The following is a 23200-nucleotide window of genomic DNA, read 5'->3' on the forward strand; positions in this document are numbered from 1 at the left end:
TATGGCACAGATTAGTTAATTTCCCTTTGGACATGTCCTTGAGCAACTATGTACTAATATTACAGCTTGTTTGCACAATTTTATAAGAATTATTATTTTTTTTTAATATATTAATATTTCTAAAGTGCATGTTAAAGGCCTAGTAGCTTGTGCCAACATAGCATACTGTGATGCACTGGTGTGACACAATGGCATACTAGGTAGGTGCCCCCCTACCCCCGACTCTGCTGACTTCTTGATTTGTTGCACTGTAACCCAGCAGGTGAGGGATAATCTGCATCAGGGTTGTCATCTAGTTGCTTTCAACTCATAGCACCTGGTTTAAAACTATTGCCTACTTTCAGCCAAAGAGGCCTGTTAGGATCTGCAATGGAGTGAACAAGGGAACGTATTGTGAGAGAAGATGGATAAACATCAAGACTACCAAGAATGCTTACCTGGAGCCTGAATAATACCATTGACTCTTAATATCATTAATTTTATTTCATCCACAATACTTTCATATGCTGCACCAAAAAGAAAAGCTTTTCTCTTCAAACTCATTGGCTATGAAGAATTCAAAGCTCTGGAGTTCAGATAAAGCTCCATTCATTGGTAATGTTAATGAGCAAAAGGCACATTCACTTTTTAATGCATTAATCAATTATTGTACAATGTTGCTAGCATTCTTTGGTGCCTAGACTTTGTGTAGCATGGTCATTTGAGTTGACCAGGTAGTATTTGAACAAATGGGGGAAATATTGACATCTGATTAGAAATATTGCTGTAATAGTCAACATGTTATATACATAATGCACAAGCTGCATCTTAAATTAATGAAAAAAGATGAAAGGTTTTGGACAGTTTGGACTTATTTATATTTCTCAAGAACCTTCTATGTAATGAGAAAACAATTTTTTCTTTCTTTGAGTTAAAAAAGCTTGATCTTCAGCTTAAGTGTGTCAGTACCGTCAGATCTCATTATAGGCAGTATGCTTGTATTGTTGAATTGGGAATGATTTTTGAAACTCTTCAGCTCTGCTGCATTCACAGAGGCATGTCAACTCACTAAAGAATAAATAGGCTTCACATCCTAAGACTTGACAAAACCTTAGATTGCAGCTTGAGCGCAGCTTGAATTCCTGTAAATCTGAATGTGAAGCAAGCATTGCTGATATTGTGTAAGCTCACAGATACCATTGCAAAATTATAGTGAGCAAGAAAAGGTGATCATCAAGAGTTTCTTTTGGATCTCTTTGAGTCTGAATTAACTATAATCTGTTATCATATTTAGTTTTGTTAATTCCAGTCAAATTCATGGAACATTTCCTAATGAGCCTGGCTTGTATTCTTGTAAACTTCTAATTCTATTATGCAATGTTCAAGAAAAGCGTCAGTTAGTGGTTGTTTCTCCCCTCCTTTTCTCTTGAAGGTATTAATTCTGGCAGCAGTCTTCAGGTGCCTCATTTAACTGACTATTCTTTGTGTATCAGCCCAGACAATGAGTATCAGTAGACTATTAGGTCATGGAGAACATCTTGTTTTAGGCTGATGGGGTCTTCATCTGCCACCATACATGCATATTTTTACAGCACATGTAGCTGGGTAGTGATCAGGAACATGATCTGTAGCAGATATTTCCCCATTTCTTAGCCTAGAATTGAGGTCAATTGAAGTGTTTCAACTACTGCACAGGCTGAGATGAGTTAGCTCTAAGCAGATTGGGCACTGAATTTGGAATCGTCTGGTATGTGTTGGTCAGTATTACACTGATCTCTTTATAGAGCTGGGTTTGGAGATCTATGGTGTTTGTTTGAATTGTTTATCAGAGAGTTCAAAGTGCAGGTCAGTCTAAAGTCTACTAAAAGCCTAATGTTGTGCTAAGGATTCAGAGGAAAACTACTGTTGTTTTTAATTTCCTGATATTAATGGAGGAGATGATGATGCTGAAATGAAGGTAAGTGATGGGATTTTGCCACCAAATGTGGGTATAATCATGTGAATTTGGGCAAAAGGTTATATAAGCAAGAGTGACAGCTGTTCTGAATTTGAAGAATGGATGGAAACCTTTAGAAGTTAACAGTAGGTCCTTGTTCAGAATTATTTTGCAATTAATGAGTGAAACTGAGGATTAATTACATTTGAACATGTCAAGAGGATGCAAGGGGTTAAAACGTGAAGGTATGAGGAACGTAGAGGTCATAGAGGTCTACAGCACAGAAAAAGGCCCTTTAGCCCATCGAGTCTGCGTCAGTCAAACACGTACCTAACTATTCTAATCCCATTTTCCAGCACTAGGCCCATGGCCTTATGTGCCATGGCATTGCAAGTTCACATCCAAATACTACTTAAATATTATGATGGTTTCTGCCTCTACCACCCATTCAGGCAGTGAGTTCCAGATTCCCACCACCCGCTGGGTGAAAAGATTCTTCCTCACATCCTCTCTAAACCTCCTGCCCCCTACCTTAAATCTATGTCCCCTGGCTATTGATCCCTCCACCAAGGGGAAAAGTTCCTTCCTGTCTACCCTATCTATGCCCCTCATAATTTTATACACCACAATCATGCCCCCCCCTGAATTTCCTCTGCTCCAGGGAAAGCATAGTGATAGACTTCAAGAGGATGTAAACAGGCTGATAGAATGGGCAGACATGTGGTAAATGAAGTGTGAAGTGGTACATTTTGGTAGGGAGAGCAAGGAAAGGCAATATAAAATAAAAAGCACAATGCTAAAGAAGGTGCAGGAACAGAAACCGGGGAGGGTATATGTGCACAAATTATTGAAGGTGGCAGAGCAGGTTGAGAAAGAGATTAAAAAGGCACATGGAGTTCTGAACAGTATAAATAGAGGCACAGAGTATAAGAACAAGGAAGTTATGCTGAACCTTTATAAAACACTGGTTCAGCCTCAGCTGGAGTATTGTGTTTGATCTGGGCACCGCACGTTAGGAAGGATGTGAAGACGTTAGAGAGGCTGCAACAAAGATATACAAATATGGTTCCAGGGATGAAAAACTTCAATTATGTGGATGAATTGGAGAAACTGGTGGTGTTCTTAGAAAAGAGAAAGTTGAGCGCAGACTTGATAGAAGTGTTCAAAAGTATGAGAGGTCTGGATAGACAGAGAGAAAGTGTTCCCATTGGTGGAAGGTTGGAGAACCAGAGGACACTGATATAAGGTGATTGGCAGAAGTACCAAACGGCGACATGAGGACAAGCTTTTTTTTTGCAGTGAATGGTTAGGATCTGAATTACACTACCCGAGAAGGGGTAGAGGGGAGATGCTAGCATTGGATTAACACCTGAAGAGAAAGAAATTGAAGGTGCAATGGGGAAATGGCAGTGGAGTAGGATGAGCTGTGCTGCTCTTGTAGAGTGCTGACACAGACACAATGGGCCAAATGGCCTCCATCTGTCCCGCAATCATTCTATGATAATGCAGCTTTAGTTAAAAATAAAGCTCTGCCCTTTCCTAGTATCTGATTTTATATTAATAATGTTGAAAGCATTCCTTCCGAAAAAAATTCAAACCGCCCACATTCAAAAAAACACCGCTAATTCATAGTTTAACTTGGTCATTTGTTGACCTTCATATTTAACCCTTCATCTTACCAGCTAGTTTTATCAACTGCAGAGGAGTATTCTAAGATTTCTGAGTGGCAAATAATTAAGCAAACATTTCTACAATGTTAAGGATTTAAAAAAAAACCTTAGAGGCCAAGCTGTAGGCTCCTATATAACTGCAAGTAAAGATGCTCAGAAATAAGTTAATAGAAGTATGAGCCCATTACCTGGCATAATTGGCAGTTTTTAACTTGGTAGTTCAGTGGTGACCTGGGTGAAACTAATCCCAAATTTGAGTGGTATTTACTTTGTTACATATACTTTGCCTATCTGAAATTATGATTCTTCTTGAGTATCATTGGAATTAATCTTAAAACTATTTACCGCATGTGCAATCTGTTTACAGAATGTAAATTGTATATAATTCATGCTGGTCATAGATTTTCTAAGCAAGTATCAGCAAGATTTCTTGCTAAACTTGTCATTTACAAGATGCACTACAGGAATTCACCAAGGCTCCTTAGGCAGCACCTTCCAAACCCACAACCAAGGACAAGGGCAGCAGATAGATGGGAACACCACTGCCTGGAAGTTCCCCTCCAAGTCACTCACCATCCTGACTTGGAAATATATCGCCGTTCGTTCACTGTCGCTAGGTCAAAGTTCTGGAACTCCCTTCCTGACAACCCTGTGGGTGCACCTACACCACATGGACTGCAGCAGTTCAAGAAGACAGCTTACCTTCTCAAGGGCAATTACAGATGGGCAATAAATGCTGGCCCAGCCAGCGAAGCCCACATCCCATGAATGAATTTTTTTTTAAAAAATTGACCTGTGGAAGGGATGGTATTGTTCATCAAGAATGTCAGCCACATTAATATGATGTAGAATCAATTCAGACTAAGAGCATACATAATATCATTTGAAACAAAGGTGTTGGGGAATAATTAATTTGCTGAACCTTGTCCCCACCCCCGCCACCCTCCAACTCAACAACCCCCCAAGCCTAAACAACCATTGTTGTTCCTGATTAGTATCCAGTATCTTCTGTTGGAAGTTACATGCATGTGAATTGTTGGATTGCTGTTCATTTGTGATACTCTCCACAGTGAGGTTGCCTGCCAGCTCTCGCCATTTAAACCACTGGAAGAATGGTCACTTTTTCAAATTTCCAAAATGCTGCCAGCACCTTAGTGCCTCAGGATACAAGAGAAAATTGGTGAAATAATAGCCAAGGTCTATCTTTTGTAACTTATGTGACCATTAAGAACTCGTTTATGCCCAGAGTCATTGATTAGCTTATTATGTTGCAATCATTCCTAGGTATCTCCTGTTATCGACAGTAAACGCCTGGAATAAATCCTTTGCTCGGTAGCAGACTAACTACTGATTGCTTGAAGAGTTTGCAACCAATGTTCGAGTGTGGTTTCTGCTGTGCTGTTTGTAAAGGAATGGATGCAAATCCAGTCTCAGCCTTAAGGATAAACCTGTTTAGTGCATATTATCAAAAGCATATTTTCCACTGCACATCTGTTATGTTAAGCGTGAAACAATAATCATTTTCACTTTTATATTTTCCACCCTCAGCTGGCAGTGTCATTTAACAGGAAAGCATATTCTGCTTAACAGCTCTATAATTCTTAGGAATAAATGGATATTTTAGTGCATTAATCTGTCACTTGCCCCTTAATACTATGTTTTATGTATTAGAATTGTAACTAATATTTAGGCTGGAAACAGATATTCTGTATAGGGATCTCCTTCCATAATATGTGAAGTTCTAGTTTTGTAATGAAGGGAATGGTGGCTGCACCTCCTGTTTCCTGTGATTATAGAATGGGAATTTATGATATCACTTGAATGTGGTGAATTTTATACAATTTTCAATCAGTTACTAATACGAATATAAAACCCACTCTCCACAGTGCATGTGCAATCGACCAAATTCTGTCCTTTCAAACTCAATTTTCTGTATAAATTCTTGGTGATCACCAATGTAACTAAGCAGTTCTCCAGAATATCATTCCAGCTCCACTATTCAACCTTGACATGCTGCCTTTCTCTAATAACTAACCCAATGCAGTATCAAGCAAACATATGACCAATAGTGGCATTAAAGAGCCCTAGCAAAATTGAAGTCAATGAGAATTGGGGAAACTCTCCACTGATTTGAGTCATACCAAACATAAAGAAAGATGACTATGGTTTTTGTAATTCAATCATAATAGCCCCAGGACGTCACTGCAAGAGTTCCTCAGAGTGGTGTACTAGATCCAACCATCTTCAGCTGCTTCATCAGTGATTTTCCTTCCAACATAAGATCAGAAATGGGGATGTTTGCTGATTATCGCACAATGTTCAGTACCATTCGCAACTCCTCAAATACTGATGCAGTCTGTGCATCCATACAACAAGACCTGGATGACATTCAGGTTCAGGCTGATAAGTGGCAAGTAACATTCGAGCCCCACAAGTGCCTGGGAATGACCATCTCCCATTTAGGTTCAACAGTATGACAACCATTACATTTCCCATCAACATCCTGGGGCTCATTATTGACAAGAAACCTAACTGGAACAGCCATATAAGTACTATGGTCACATGAATAGACAGAGACTGGGAATTAATGTGGTGAGTAACTCGCCTCATGATTCCCCACAACCTGTCCATCATTTACAAGGAACAAGTCAGGATGAAATCCTGTCCATTTGCCTGGATCAATGCAGCTCTAACAGCACTCTAGAAACTTGACACCATCCAGGTTGTCCATTGAGGGCAAAAGAGCCTGCTTGATTGGCACCCTGTCCACTACATTAAGCATTCAGTCCTCCACCAAAGGCGCACAGTAGTTGCAGTTTGTACCATCTACAAGATGCACTGAAGCAACATACCAAGCCTTATTCAGCAGTACCTTCCAAACCTATGACCTCTACCACCTAGAAGAACAAGGGCAGCAGCCATTTCGGAACACCACCACCTGCAAGTTCCCCTTCAAGTCACATACCATTCTGACTTGGAACTATACCAATGTTCCTTCACTGTCGCTGGGTCAAATTCCTGGAACTCCCTTCCTAATAACAGTGTGTTATACCTACACCAAATGGACTGCAGTGATTGGCAAAGGTGGCTCACCATAACCTTTCCAAGGGCCATTAGTAATGTACACATCCCATGAATAAATAAACCAAAAATGTGTGTCCTCTGAAGAAGGATATCTGTGTCTTTCTTTTCTCTCCCTTCTATTAATGTACGTGTCTCTCTCTTTTCAGATCTCTGTGTGCATCTCTCTATCTCTACAAATCTTCCTCCCTCAGCATCTCACCATACATAAAAATGGAGTTTGTAATTCATGTTTGTGGGATTCCTTATATGGTGTATAGATGTAGCCATTTTTCCACACAGTTATTGAATGTTTGTTATATGGTGATTCACTGCGAGTTTATACTTGAGCAGAATTTCTTTTTACAAAGGGTCAGCATCACATAAAAACCGCATTGTATTTTACAAGACAACTTCATTTAACATGCAGTGACAGGGTATTCTTTGATTGACATCACAAGTAATCACACACGAGTTCAAACACAGCAAGCCACTTTTCCTGCCAAGAGTGAAAGTGACATTTTCAACACTAGTTTCTGCTGTTTAAGGACAGCAGTTTGTCTATTAAATCTGGTTCACTCGAAGTGTCGATTTTGATAAGCAGCAATTCATACCTTGTGTCTTTCTTAGTCAACATATTGAGCAAGTTTGTTATAAAAACGTGTAAGTTGCTTTGGAGTCTTTTGCCAATGAAGACAATGCCACTCAACAATGACCTCCCTACAGCTGCTGTCAAGAGTTACCGTACTGTTTCTTTAATTCTTTGTTTATAGTCCTTTTTATATATATATAAAGAATTGTGCTTTTCTGTTTCTTTAGTGTTTTAAGTCCAGATGTCGATCCTGCCATTGCCTTCCAGCGAGAGGGATTCGGACGTCAGAGCATGTCTGAAAAACGTACCAAACAGTTTGGAGATGCCACTCAGCTGGACTTTGTTAAAACACGAAAATCTAAAAGCATGGATTTAGGTAGAACTCGCTGTGTTTTTTACCTACATAGCTATTTTGTCTTTTTATAGCTGGAACTTGAGATCATTTTGGGTGTTCCTACTGCCATTCTTTTGAGCATCAGCTTTATGTACCAGTTAGTAAATGACATGGTTTCTTATTATTTTTAAAATGCCCATTTTGAACTTCTTATTGCAGCCCAGTAAGCAGGGTTCAAATAGGTTTCTGTTGGTTCAGTGGAATTGTCCATAAGCAATCTCCTCTTGTTAACCAAGTCCTATATTTTCATTATTGGCAATGACATAATACCTAGACACACATGCCAATTTGTTATTAGTTACGTGATCTTGCAGCCACCAGGCCGGGTGAGGATAGATTTTCTTTTTTGTTTCCTTAGAATTGTACAAGTCCATCATTGACAATGACTGAACACACATGCTAAATGTCAAATATCTCACATTAGACACGTAAGGAGGGCCCTGCCTTTAATCTATTTATTCTGCTAATTAAGTTAGAGAACAGTTTGGATAACAGTTGCTTCATAGTACAAGACTTGAATATTGCCAAAGAGCAACATGTTTTCAAAGCTTTTCATCTTGCACTCATCAAGGCAAATGCAAGAATGCCAAATTACAAATGATCATGCAATTTGTACTACAGGAGAAAAGGGTGCTGATTGGTTGGCAAGTTGACTCTGATTGGCTGAGGCTTAGCCATGGAGGAAGCAACGAGGAACTACGGGCTCCCCAAGCTGCTAAGTAATTCAAAAAACGTGCAAGGCTTGAACACATTTCTTTTGTTTGCAGTGGACGGGTCCCTGGAGGTCTCGTGAAAGTGTATAACTTCTTGCAAGCATAAATGAGCCACGTTATGTGCTCAACTGATTATATCAAATTGGTGCAATCAGGATTGTTCAACAAGTGCTGCCTAATCAATCATGGAATCATTTCTAACAGAAGATGTTTTGGGTTTTGCAAGTACAGGCTGGTTGAGTAGGTCTGTAATCTACCTCCAACGAAAAACTGGAGGAATATATTATTTTCTTCAATCAGCCAATCCGTGGACCATAAGGCCTATGTACTTGGCATCGCCATGGCACTGAAATTCACACATGACATTGCTCAATTATTGATTGGAAGAACATTTTTTGAACTGACAGCAGCAACCTGTTAACGGAAAATACAACTCGCGTCACCACTGCATCGTAGCAGCATGAAACGGCTCAGTTAACCTGTTCGCATATTTGAGATACTTTGCCTTTCCTGGGTAAATTGAGGTAGGTCCAAAAATAATGAGCTTTGGCCCATTTGCAAGTTTGCACAATACACAGTGAACAGTGATCTGATCAGGAAGCCATTGTCCTGCAAGATAGCTTTGCTGCGCTCTAGGTCTGCATCAAGCGTGCAAGGCGAGCAAATGGCTAGGACTCTATTTACAACATTGCTAATAAGGCCTAACACACAATTGAGCAACATTGTGTATGAATTTCAGTGCCAATGTGATCCAGGTACGTAGGCCATACATTATAACGATTGGCTGATGGAATCGAACAACATGTTCCTTCAGCCGTTTGTAAGAGGCAGAGTGCAGACTGTACTCAACTGGACTGTGCTTGCAAAACCCAAAACAAAACATCCACTGTTAGATGTGATTCCACAATTGAGCAGCACATGCTGAAAAATCTTGAGCTTGCTAATAGCTACAGTAGCAACCAATTTAAGATAATCAGTTCAGCTCGTAACATGGCTCATTTACACTTGACTGAAGTAACATACATTCATATGTAGGGACTGGTTCTCTGCAAACAAACGGAATATGTTCAAGCCTTGTGCCTTTTTTGAATTACCTGGCAGCTTGGGGCGCCTATAGATCCCTGTTGCATTCTCCATGGCAGCATCTCGATCAGTCAGAGTCGAATTGCCAACCAATCCCTATCCCTTTTCTCCTGAGGTATAAATTGTTGTGATCATTTGAAATTTGGCACTCTTGCGTTTGAGTGCAAGACAAGTTTAGGTAACAGTAGCCAAGCTGTAACAATATTACTTGATCTCTAGTTTCAATGTCCGTTAATTCGGCCTGCTTAATTGCATACTACCTGGATGGGAGAACTAAGTTCAGTACACCAGACAAATCCTAAATAAAAGAAAAAGTAGAGAAGATAAAACATATATTGATTTCATTCCATTTGCTTCCACTACCAGCACCAACCACCCCTCCCCGCTCCACCTTATCTTGAAACTGAGATCATCTTAGAAAAAATCCCGGTCATATAATGTGCAAATGAATGAGGTGGGAAACACATAAACACAAGACCATAGACCATAACATTATAAAAAATATGTATATATAAATATAGTATTTTATTTGACCTATTGATCAAGACCCTTAATGCAGTGCATCACCAGATAGATAAGTATCTAAATTGAGTTAAGCAAGTCATTTTGTTAAAAAATTGTTTAAACAAAACAAAATTGTAGAAATCTGTCTCGTGATCGGATCAGTTGAGGTTCAGAAATGAAAGCAATCAAATATCTGTCTCTGAAAGTCTAATGCGAGAAAGACAGCACAAAAATGCAAAGTTTAGCATCTGTGGTGGTGAGAAGATAATCTTCTGCGTACCAGCTCTAACTGTCCAATAATCTGCTCACTGTCCCACCTCATGTATGGTTGCTTGGACCCATTAACTGTGACCGCCCATGTGGTGCAGTGTGAGTTACTCCTTCAAAGGATAGAGAGGCTGTGCAGAAAAATAAAAATCTTTGGTAATACATTGGCCTGGCTATAGGAGTAAATGTAAGACAGCTAATTTTTACAAATTTGTGTTTTCAAAGGGGACATTTTGTCTTTTTTTGAAGGGGTAACATAATGCACTATAATGTATTCAACTCACCCCTTAAAAGAAACCTAGTTCCAGACATTCACCCATGATGCCCTTGAGCCAACCAGGTTAAAGCTATGTAAAAGGAGTGGCTTGTTGATGGTTCTTCATACCCATTTGGATGGATGCATGAACTCTGCCTAGTCCCTTCCTACCACTGAAGTTAGGCACTTGGTAGAGTTGGGTGTTTGAATCAAATTCTGCATATTGGAACCACTAATTTTAATATATACAAACAAAGCATTTTATTTATTAATATTTTGAATCATGTGCTGCAGAACTTTGGATAACTCCTTTCACTGAGCGCTGAGAGGATCATTGTTGGTTATCCGAGAATGGAACCTGTATAGAATGATGTACTTCAATATAAGTTTGATTTTGTCAATGTGCTGTACAGTTTAGTTCATCAGACTGGTATCTTTTTATGTCAAATAATGTGACAAAACCAGTAGAGTCAGACTTGATTATAGTAATTGATCCAGGTAATTACACAAATGATCACTTATCAATGTAGTTCATCCCCCATGTTTACTGCTCAGTTCTGATGGACATTTGAAGAAACTGATTAATCAGTTGCTCATCTTGATTTCGGTGCTTTTTATAATGGTTGGCATTGGGTCATGCTGTTGCCTCGGTCACTTTAGAGATTTGAGTCTGATGCTTCAGTGTTGCATTGGCAAAAGTGTTGGCTTTTGGATGAGATATCAAACCATTGTTGAATTGGATGTAAAATGTCCCATGGACTATTCAAAGCAGAACAAAGGCATTCTCTTGGTGCCCTGGCCAACCTTCATCTCTCAACTAATATCACTAGAACAGTTTTTCTGTTCATTTCTCTCATTGGTTTTTATGGGATCTTGCTGTGTGCAAATTGACTGTCGCAGTTGCCTATTTTATAACACTCACTACATTGCACTTAATTGGCTATAAAGTACTTTGGAACATTCTAAGGATGTGAAAGCTGCTATATAAATGTGTGCTCTCTCTTTGACTTTTAGTTGATAGCCCTGCTTTTAGTAACTCCTAAGAGGAATTTAATCACTTGAACAATGTTCTGCTCACAGTGCTGATTCAGGACTGTATATACCAAAAAAAAACCAAGGAAATTAAAATCAGTACTACTGATGATAATGATGAGAGGATGAGCAACTGATTAATCAGTTGATTCAAGTACCTATCAGCACTGAGGAAAAAAGACATAATAGGTGTCCAGCACAGGCTGATCATACAGTGACACAATTGCAAAGCATAAACCGGTCACAGTGAGATTGTTAAGCAGAATATATTTTAACACTCTAACCTGGCTCCTATTTTTTTTAAAAGTGGGATTTATGGGTTTACAAGAAATATGATTGGAGTCTTGTTGCGAGTTCTCATTTTCTTTGGTCCATGGGAAGCTGAAAATCATTTTCTAGATTTGTCTCTTCATTGAATTATTATAACCCTGCTGGAATAGTGAAATAATAGACTGCTGATTTATAACTCAATCAATGTGAAAACTACAGAAACCCGTGTGTTCTGTGTATGGCTTTAGCTTGAAATAATGCTCTAACACTAAATAAGGTAATGATTTTTAAATTAAGCTTAAAACACCTCACAAATAATGCATGATAATGAACAAATTTTTTGAAGGATGGCAATTATAATCTGTTTGTCTGCTTGTCAAGAGATATGATCTGCATGACCTGTAACAACTGAGATCTCTAACTTGGAATGAGTGGGTTGGAATGAAGCACGTGGAATGGGGGATACTAACCTCATTAATTTTTGACCTTTTACCTTTTGGCAGTAGCTGATGAGACTAATCTTGATTCCTTGGCTGAACAGATAACCACAGGTAAGGATTGTCAATAACAACCCAGTTGCTGTAGCAGCCTAAGTGATGTAGCAGGAACGTTGTTACCATGACTACAGCAAACAGTCATTAAAATCCCTGAGTCGTGCATTGTGTATGTTTATCACCCTTGCTGCCTGCAGTATGAGTTAATTCACACATGCTGGTTTTCACTCATTTCAAATAAATCATAGCCAAGGGAAAAATAAGATTTCTTGAGAAACTATGAGGTATGTTATTGATTGTAAAAGTCAAGCGAATTTTTGGTCTGATATTTTATGTGGTGATCATTTCCGTCAAACAGAAAACAAAGTTGCAAACCCAACTGTGGATTGGCAATTATAAATTGGGTAGATGAAAATCATTAATGAGCATTATACTTGAGCTATGAGACTATTATTGAAAATGTATTAATTTGCTCATGTGTAGCTGGAGGTAAATTTACTCAGGGTATAATGCTGGCAAAATTTTGGCAGAGATATTGTTTACAGGTTAAGGCGGGGTTTCTGCTAAAGTTCAGGCAAAAAGGTGGGAGAAGTATTGAGGAAATTCATCTCCATTAATTAGAATAATTGGAGTAAACGTGTTGAGGTCTTGCTCAATTCCAACTTTTTTTTAGGTACAGAATTTATTTCTGAAGCAATCTATAATTTGGGTCCTATCAGGATGAGAATGAATAACAGCTGTTTTGAAATGCCCAGAATCTCCAGAATAATAGAGTTGCAAAGGAGGCTGTTCAGCCCATTGGGCCTGGGCTCTGCAAATGTAGTTTCTAAAGTTTCCCTCCATTTGACCTACATCCTTCAACATGCTTCTGTTATACTTAACCAGTCAATTTTCTTTGAAATAACACAGTGTCTACCTGAATAGCTATTGTGGTGAAGCATTCCAAGTTCTGCTAATCCTCTCTTTTTCAATTGATAATCCTCAGTCTCTGCTCCCTTGCTATCAATTGCCAACAAGTGAAAATAATCTTTTCCTATTCAAACATTCAAAAACTTTCATAATTTAAAATAAAACTACTTTCTCCCTCATACTTTATTCCCAACGAAGGAGAAGTATGAGAACATGTTGATAGGATGAAATGTGGTAGGTTGAGGAGGCTTGTGTGGCGCATATATATTCAGCATAGACTTATTGGGCTGTAAAATTGTGCTGTAAAATTCTGTCATTCCAATCTTACCTTTCTCCACTCCACTGTAAGTCTTCTGAGATTCTAATATCCTTCTTATAATGGGGTTCCCAGATCTGCATGCAGAGGCCCAACTGGGGTGAACCAGTGCCTGATATACATTCAGTATAATTTCCTTTTTTGTATTCAGAATCCTAGTTCTTTTTTACAACCCAGTTTCCCCTGAACTCTCACCCTGAAATATCTATTTATCTGTCCTAGTGATCTCTGCTCCTACACCCCATTAAGTATCTTAAATGTAATACTTTGTATTTCTATGCTTTGCAGCACACCTGCTGTCGATCTGCCCACTCTGCTGACCTTCTCAACATCCTGCATTCTTCCTCTGCTGCGATTCCCTTTAGCCTGGTATCAGCAACATTTTTCTATGCTCGTGTCCAAATCCTGTATATAAATGAAACTAAGACAAAGAGATTCCAGCCCAGATCACATCAGAGCTACCGCAATACCCATATTTAACCATTCCAAAAAAAAGTTGCCCCTAAACCTATTACCAACGTTTTCTCTCGTTTCAAGTTTCTTTCAGGCATATTTTTGCTTTTTATGTCTTCCATTTGAATTACATGAACAGATACCACATTTCCAGCATAGTGTTAGTTCTTCTGCCCTTTGGGAAAATGTTTGTTAGTTACGATTGAGAGACTGTACGGAATGATTGGTAGCAGGATTTGTTATTTGCCTCAGTTGTTGTGGTGGAGTGGAAGCAGAGTAGTAATTTTCCTGTGAAGTGCATCCCTTGATTTAAGAAAAATCCCAGATGAGGAAATATCAGTAGGTCCATGTAGTCACAGACACATTTAGATATAAAGGTTTCAATGAGAGGCATTAGGTGAAATTGTTTAAATTTGAATAGTGTGAGAAGGGGGCAATCTAGCAGCTGCTAAAATTAATTGGGAAGCAAACACCATTTTCAGCCACCCCCCCACCCACCCCTGAAAACTCATCACCCTTGTACTCTGCCATCATAGCACCCAGCTGCATTTTGAACAGCCAAAATGTCGTTTGAAGCAAAATGTTTTTGCTCCAGCTATCTTGCTTGGCAGTTTTATCCAAACAATTGTTGCTCTTTAAGTAAAAATTTCTTCCTGATATCTGTTGCAAATTCACTTTTCACTAATATATATTTTTTACTTCTTTCAATTTCCAAGTTTGCAACTGACAAAAACCTCAGTATTGTGAACCCTGAGGAGGATATAGTGATGGAACTTGAGAGGACATAAACAGGCTGGTGGAATGGGCAGACATGTAGCAGATGAAATTTAATGCAGAGATATAGAACCATAGAAAAGTTACAGCGCAGAAGGAGGCCATTCAGCCCATCTTGTCCACACCAGCCCAAGGACACCCAGGTGCCCTTTCTAATCCCACCTTCCTGCACCCGGCCCATAGCCCTGCAGCTTACAGCACTTAAGGTGCAGATCCAGGTATTTTTTAAAAGAGCTTAGAGTTTCTGCCTCTACCACCAACTTGGGCAGCAAATTCCAGACACCCACTGCCCTCTGCGTAAAAAAGTTCTTCCTCATGTCCCCCCTACACCTTCTGCCACTTATCTTGAATCTATGTCCCCTGGTTTGAGAATTCTCCACTAAGGGAAACAATTTTATCCTGTCCACTCTATCTATTCCCCTCATAATTTTGTACACCTCAATCAAGTCACCTCTCAGCCTTCTTTGTTCTAAGGAAAATAACCCCAACCTATCCAATCTCTCCTCATAGCTACACTTTTCTAACCCTGGCAACATTCTTGTAAACCTCCTTTGCACTCTCTCCAGAGCTATTATGTCCTTCCTGATATGTGAAGGGATACATTCTGGAAAGAAGAATGAGGAGAGGCAATATAAAATGATGCAATTTTAAGAGGGGCGCAGGACCAGATGGTTTTGTATGGGTGGTGTACATGTATACAAGTTGTTGAAGGTGGCATAGGGGTTGAGAATGCAGTTAATAAAGCATACTTTATAAATAGAGACATAGAATACAAAAGCAAGAAAGTTACGGTGAATCTTTGTGAAACATTGATTTAATCTCAAATGTAGTTTTGTTTCCAATTCTGGGCACCACAGTTTATGAACGATCTGAAAGCATTGGAGAGCATGCAGAAAAAATTTAAATCGGCATGGTTCCAGGATGACAAACGTGGATAAATTGGCGAAGCTAGGACTTACTTAGAGAAGAGAAGGTTGAGAGGAGATTTGATGGAGGTGCTAAAAATCATGAGGGGTCTGGACTGAATCGATCAGGAGAAACTTCCCTTTGGAGGAAGGGTCGAAAAGCAGACTACACCGATTTAGGGTGACTGGCAAAAGAAATAAAGGTGCCATGAGGGAAAAACCTTTTTTACAAAGCAATTGCGTAGGATCTGGAATGCACTCCTGAGGCTGCTGGAGGCAGATTCCAAAGCAAATAGGATAACTTTCTGAAGAAAAAAGGTTTGCAGGGCTACGGGGACAAAGCTGGGGAGTGAGAATAGCTGAGTTGCTCTCGAAGAGGACCTGGCTATGACGGGAGCATGGTTCCTCCTGTGCTTAATTATTCTGATTCTTACTTTCCTTGCTAACTTTGAAATAATATTGTTTTATGCTATATTTCTTATTTTAACATTTTATATACTTGATGAGATTTTCCCATTTGCTGTTTCTTTTCTTGATTGTAAAGCTTGCCATACTCTTAACATATTGTCATGCCTTCCCCTTTACACACATGGTCAGGGTTGCTCCTCTCTGAAATCTCTCTAATGCATTTATCAGTGTCACATTGGTACAGAATTGGAAACCCATGTGTGGGCAAGAAGAAAACAGTTAAGGAGTGGGCCTCATTGAAGTATATAAAACATGAAAATGACATGTAAGATCAACCTAGAAAATTGTTTGAAACTAAAACAGGAAAGTAGGACAATAGCATTTGAATATAAAGTAGTGAAAAGTAAACCTAAAACAGATGCTTGGAAGAATCATTTTAAACCTATAGAGTGGTTAATGTTTGGATTAATCTGTCATGAATATTACTAAATTGGATCATAACCCCTAGAGCTTTGTGCTTTGCCACTCTAGCTGCATATCTCTGCATTCTGTGCAGCTTTTCAGCTGTTTCACTGGGTTACCTAGACATTCATAATGATAGCAGATCTCTTTCTAAGGCCGATTTTCAAAGCCATTCTGTGTAGGTATATGGCAGATTTTTTTGATCTAATGTGTAGTACTTACATTTATGTTATTAAGTTCAGTTGCTATTTGTCTGATCTAAATCCTTCTACAAATCTTTTAAGTGCCATGTCTCCACTGCTGCTGTCTATTTTAGTGTCCTCAGCAAACTTTACATGTTTGTATTCACTTTTGACATCCTAGTCATTAATGCACATTCAAAACAACAGAGTTCCAACTATTAACTCTTGTGGGACTCCACTTAATACCTCGTCCCCGCCCAAATCTAATTACATTTCTCTTGCGTGTTCTGTTTTGACACACAGTAACATTTCTGATCGCCATGTATAAGTTGCAGCTCAGTCCCTCTCCCGAGGCTGAAGGACACTTCTGTGTTGGAAAATAGATCAAGTTTGGAAGAAAACTAGAATACTCAAAAAAATTATGGGTTTTTCTGCTTCCACAGTGTTGACTTTGATTTAACCTGACTTAAACAAAATTTGAAGAGGAAACCTTAATAAAGCACATTACCAGTGGTTTCACTAGGTATCGTTTGACTCTAACTAGGCAACTGTTATTCACCATTGCACATTGCCGACAGCTTTCTTAAATCCTGCTGTACGAAGACAAGTTTTAATTTTCTAGTTTAAATGTGACAGCTGCAACTGTCTGCTCACCTTTACTCATTAATGATCTTGTCAACACCAAACTGGCTTCATGTTCAGAGTAAGCTAAGCAGTGATCTTTATGAGTAAGACTGTTCTGAATAGCATGGCCACTGATGAAGTGATCACTGTAGTGAGAATTGCATAATGGACGGAAGAAAAATGACTAAAATGAAAAGGTGAATATTTTAAAGGCAGTGGGGACAATGCATTTTTATTCAACACAGGTTTTATAAAAGGCACAGGAAGATTTATAGTACCACTTAGAAGCTTTTATGTGGTCACTCTAGTATTTAAACCTGTATCAGTGTTACTGACATTCAGTGACATCATTTTAAAATGGGCTTCAGTGAAACCACATTTAACATCATCAGCTATCTGAAAAAAATCATTCATTTCTATTTTATTATTTATTTATGTAAAGTACTTAAAATCGTTCATATATAATCTTACATTGCAAAACATCTAGCTCTTTCTAAAGTGATACATCTGAAGCAAGTGCAGGAATCTTCCATTAGTTGCATTTGTTAATAAGGAAGCTTTCATCTCGAGTTGTTCAGGAGCTTGAGATCTCGGTGTGCAAAATTGTCTGTTGCTAAGAAACTCACACGATCCTAAATCAGCAATAAGTTGAAAAGATTACATCCTTGAAAGGCTGAGTGTACAGATTCTTTTGTTTTAAAAAAAAATATCCTGGCTTCCTCCTTTCAGATATTTGAACTTGGATGGCCAGAGGTTAAAAGCCATGGCCTTAACCACTAAGCCACCTGTGTCCTCCAAAATAAATATTTGATTTTAAAATTCAGTTACAGAAGAAGGGCGAAACATATGTATTAGCAATTTGTTCAGTGTTTTCATATAAAAATAGTGTTTTGCATAATCCACTGTGAGGAATTCTCATGGCAGGACATTTATTTTTAAAAATTAAACCATCATTGACATTCTCTAATACAAATATTAAGATGCAGCAATGTAAATTCGATGCACATCTGTTAATAAAATTATACTTGTGAGTCAAATACTCAGTTTTAAGGACTTATTTCTAGTATTTAAATTGCCAGTCTTTCAAAATAACTCCTGACAGGTTTTGTTTATTTTTTTAGTGATTGAATTTTGTTTTACTTACATTTCAACAAAATGTTAAAGAGCAAACTCAGTGGCACTTGAACATGGTTCATTTAACATTTCATGAAAACAAATCCAGGTGTCATGGCCACACTAGATTGGCTGTCACATTGCTGCATGGTTTTATACAGTGGGTTTGTTTTGTGACACATTGAGGATAAAATGAGGCAGTAGGTGAGATTTACTGTCTTCAAATGCAATGAGTAGTAAGGATTGAAATAGGGGGGTGGGGGGGGGGCTCTGCTTAGATCGCTCTAAATGCAGTCAACGATGGTGTCTTTTTTTTTAAGCTAGCTAGGTTTAGATCCGGCCAACCGCATGAGAAGAGTTGTTTGCATAGAATTGTGGTTTATCCCTAAGTTTCAAAAATATATACTAGTTGTGGAATTTCCTAACATCTGTTGTGCACGTGATGCCAGAAGCCCGAACTACCATTGTCTACCACAGGCAAGACCTGCAGACTAGAAACAATCAGTTTCCATGATTTGTTGACGCTGTGTAAAATAAAACATTTTTTTTCCTTGCACAGTAAAATGATGTACGTTGTTAAAATAAGAAAGCTTAGAGTTTTGCTGCTACACAACAGCATTATTTAAGTACTGATCAGTGGCTTCATAATGTAACAGTTAAGCATTTGATAAATGATTTTAATCTTCAAGACTTGTGCATGCCATGAGCATGAAGCAGCCAGGCAAAGTTTAAGATTTTGTGCAAATTGACTGTTTTTCCTTCAATCAGATTTTTATCTTCTTTGCAAACAAAAGCCTCCAATCTAATGTGACATTCAAATTCAAACTAGTCCTCCGAAATCTTGGCGTTTGTGTTCTTTATGTTTGTATTTTTGAAGGCAGAGACTCTTTATTTTGTCCTCAACCTGTTTCATGGATTGAGATCCAATAACTGCTCATTCCTGGAGTCCACCGATTCAAGGAAATGTGGCAGGTCTGTGCCATGTGTGCATGGTCACAAGGAACTAAACTGAGATCGCAAGCTCAGTTGTGTGCTAGTGAGGGAACTGGCTTTGAGACATTACTAAGTTCTTTGCGAGGGGATGGAAATGATTTGAATAACTTAAAGGTGTTCAAATGACCTGATCGCTGAGCCCTGCCACTGGTAATGACTGTTTCTTGACTGAGATTAATTCACCTTCCTCACACTGAGAGATTTAGTAATACCTCCCCAATATCATCACTCCTCACTGTTTGCAGTAAAAATATTGATTAGAAAAATAAAACCCTCACCAGTTACCAGACAAAAGAGAACTTTACCTCTTTTTGTTTAGACTGGACTAAACCTCAGATTTTTTAGATCAATTTTAAAATGAGTACTTTGTCCATATCTTCCAAGTCCCATGTGCACTCAACCAGAATAGTAGCAGTATGTTTTCAAGGATTTTAGAGTTTGCAAAATACTTTAAAGCTGATGAGGGAGCATTGGAACAGTCAAGTCTAGAGGTGACAAAACATGGATGAGGGTTTCACCAGCAGATGCTCTGAAGGAAGAGTGGAGACAGGTGTTGTTAAGAGTGATCTTAAAGACGGAGAAGGAGACAACTTACGAACATGTGAATTAGGAGCAGGTGTGGGCCATTCTACCCCATGAGCCTGTTTTGCCATTCAATAAAATTCATAGCTGATCTGATTGGGTCCTCGATGTCACAATCCTGCCTCCTCCTCACCCCATAGATTCTTGACTAACAAGAAAGTCAATCTACCTCTGCTTTTAACATTTTCAATGACCCTGTCTCCACCACTTTGTGGAAGGAAGTTCCACAGACTCATGACCCTCTGAGAGAGAAAAAATTCTCATCTCTATCATAAATGATTATTTTTAAACTGTGCCCCCTAATTCTGGCCTCTCCCACAGAAGGAAGCATCCTTTCCGCATCCATTCTGTCAAGCCCCTTCAGGACCTTATATGTTTCAATCAGATCACCTCTGATTCTCCTAAACTCCAATGGATACAGGCCCAACCTGTCCAATCTTTCCTCATAAGAGAACACCCCCCTCCCAGGAATCTGCATTTGAGTGAACCTTCTCAGAACTGCTTCTAATGTAATTATGTCCTTTAAGGAAACCAAAACTGTACACAGTACTCCAGATGTGATCTCACCAAGGCCCTGTACAACTGCAGCAAAATGTCCCTACTTTTATATCCCATTGCCCATGCAATCAATGACAACATTCCATTTGCCTTCCTAATCACTTGATGAACCTACGTACTAACAATTTGTGATTCATGCAATGAGTTTAGAAGAATGAGAGGTGATCTTATTGAAACATGTAAGATCGTGAGGGAATTTAATGGGGTAGATACCAGGAGGATGTTTCCACTTGTGGAAGAGACTAGAATCAGGGGATACAGTATAAGAACAAGATGTTTAAGACGGAGATGAGAAGAAATTTTTCTCTCAAAGGGTCATTAGTATGTGGAATTCTCTTCCCCAGAAAGCAGTGGAGGCTGGGTCATTGAATTTATTTGAAGACGGAGTTAGACAGGTTTTTAATAGCTAAGGGAGTCAAGGGTAATTGGGGGGGCTGGGGGCAGACAGTAAAGTGGAGTTGAGACAACAATCAGATCAGCTGTGATCTTATTGAATGACAGGGCAGGCTCGACTGGCTGAATGGCCCACTCCGGCTCCTGCTCCTAAGGCCTATATTTTTCCTATGACAGATGTTTCCAGCTTTCTGTTTCCCTCCTTTCTTGAATAGAGGAGCTATATTCACTATTTTCCAATCTAATGGGACTGTTGCAGAACCTAGGGAATTTTGGAAAAGTAAAACCAATGCATCTACTATCTCAGCAGCCACTTTTAAGACCCAAGGATGAAGTCCATCAGGATCTTGTGATTTGTCAGCCTTTGGTTCTAATAATTTTCTCAGTACCCTTTCTCTGGTGATTCTAATCAGTTCCTCCCTCCCTTTCACCTCATGAATCACAATTATTTCTGGAATGTTATTTTTATTTTCTACGGTGAAGACAGATACAAAATATCTGTTCAATTCATCAGCCATTTCCTTATTTTACATGATTAATTCCCCGACTCACTCTCTGGAGGACCAATGTTCACTTTACTTACTCTTTTCCTTTTTTTAAATACTTGTAGACATTCTTACTGTCTGTTTCTATATTTTTACCTGGCATTCTCTCGCACTTTAATTTCTTCCTCTTTATTATTCTTTTAGTCATCCGTTGCTTTTTTTATATTCTGTCCAATCTTCAAACCTGACACTAATCTTTGTGGAATTGTACACTTTTTTAAAAAATTGATACTATCTTTAACTTCCTTAGTTAGCCACAAATGGTGCATTCATCTCCTGGAGCCTTTTTTGCTCACTGGAATGTATTTTTGTTAAGTGTTATGAAAAATCTCCTTAAATGTCTGGCACTGCATCCCTTGACCTAATTTCCCAGGACAGAATTTTACACCAGCGTCATTTTACAGTCCCGCCAAAGTCACTGGACGTTTGAATGGCTCATCGCATTTTATAGCCCTGCCCCCGCCAAAACGGAGCTGATAAGTTCTGCCCCAGGTTACTTTAGTCAGCTCTGTTTTCTTGCCCTCATAATTGCCCTTATTTAAGTTTAAAACATGAGTATTGGACCCACTCTTCTCTCCCTCAAACTGAATGTGAAATTCAATCATGTTCTGATCACTGCTACCAAGGGGAGTGGTACAATGAGGTAATTAATTAATTCTGCCTCATTGCACATGACCAGATCTAGAATAGCCTGCTCTCTGGTTGGCTATAGAACATGCTGCTCTTCAGAAACTGTCCCAAAAACACTTCATGGACCTATCTTATCTGATTTGTCTAATCTATTTGGAGGTTAAAATCACCCATGATTATTACCATACCTTTGTCACAAGCCCCCATTATTTCTTCCTGTATACCCCATCCTACAGTGTGGTTGCTGTGACGGGGGCCTATAAACTACTCCTCCCAGAGACTTCCTATCTCTGTACTAATGACATTCATAATTAGCAGAGCTACCTCTCCACCTTTTCCTACCTTCCTGTCCTTCTGAAATGTCATGTGTCCTTGACATTCAGGTCCTGGTCATTGTCATCTCGCATCTGTGTCTCTGTAATGGCTATTAGTTCATACATTTTTTTTTAATTTGCACCCTCAATTCGTCTATTTTGTTATGAATGCTACAGGCATTTAAATAGCCTTTAGTTCTGTCCTTTTACTTTTTTCACAACCTCTAACCTTATCTGCTGGCTCAGTCTTAAGTTTGTACGCTCTGCCCTGTCCCTTCCTGCCACACCCTGATTATCATTTCCCTTATTGTTACCTTGCCTTGTCTTCTCTCTTTAATTTATCACATCTTTCTCACATTTGATCCCTCATCCCCACTATTTAAGTTGGGGAAATGTATTGCGTTGGCCTCCTAACCTAAAGAAGTACATACTTGCCCTGGAAGGAGGGCAACAAAGGTTCCTGGGATGAAGGGATTGTCCTTTGAGGAGAAATTGAATAGACTAGACCTATATTCTCAGGAGTTTAGAAGAATTAGAGATGATCTTTTTGAAACATATAAAATTTTTAAGGGGACTTGGCAGGGTAGATGTTGAGGAAATGTAGAACATAGGGTCAGAATCTCAGAATAAGAGGTTGGCTATTTAAGGCTGAAATGAGAAATTTCTGCAATCCACGGTTCGTGAACTTTTGGAATTCTCTACCCCAGAGAGATGTTATGAATATTCAAGGCAGAGGTCGCTAGGATTTTGGATACTAAGGGAATTAAATATGGGAAAAATGCAGGAAGT

The 23200-nt window shown here is 38.9% G+C and overlaps 1 protein-coding gene across 5 annotated transcripts in view; it reads left to right on the forward strand.

The window, feature by feature from the left end:
• Positions 1–23200, forward strand: part of pard3aa (par-3 family cell polarity regulator alpha, a) — a 799897-nt gene that overhangs the window by 575386 nt on the left and 201311 nt on the right. For 3 of the 5 annotated variants that reach the window (XM_041183914.1, XM_041183910.1, XM_041183913.1), the window contains exons 17-18: positions 7465–7613; positions 12260–12307. In XM_041183914.1, the coding sequence (XP_041039848.1) occupies positions 7465–7613; positions 12260–12307 (197 nt within the window). The remainder of the gene's footprint in view (positions 1–7464; positions 7614–12259; positions 12308–23200) is intronic. The other 2 variants (XM_041183911.1, XM_041183912.1) reach the window with 2 other exon arrangements.

Source organism: Carcharodon carcharias, chromosome 3 (genome assembly GCF_017639515.1).
Source record: "Carcharodon carcharias isolate sCarCar2 chromosome 3, sCarCar2.pri, whole genome shotgun sequence".
NCBI classification, from domain to species: domain Eukaryota; kingdom Metazoa; phylum Chordata; class Chondrichthyes; order Lamniformes; family Lamnidae; genus Carcharodon; species Carcharodon carcharias.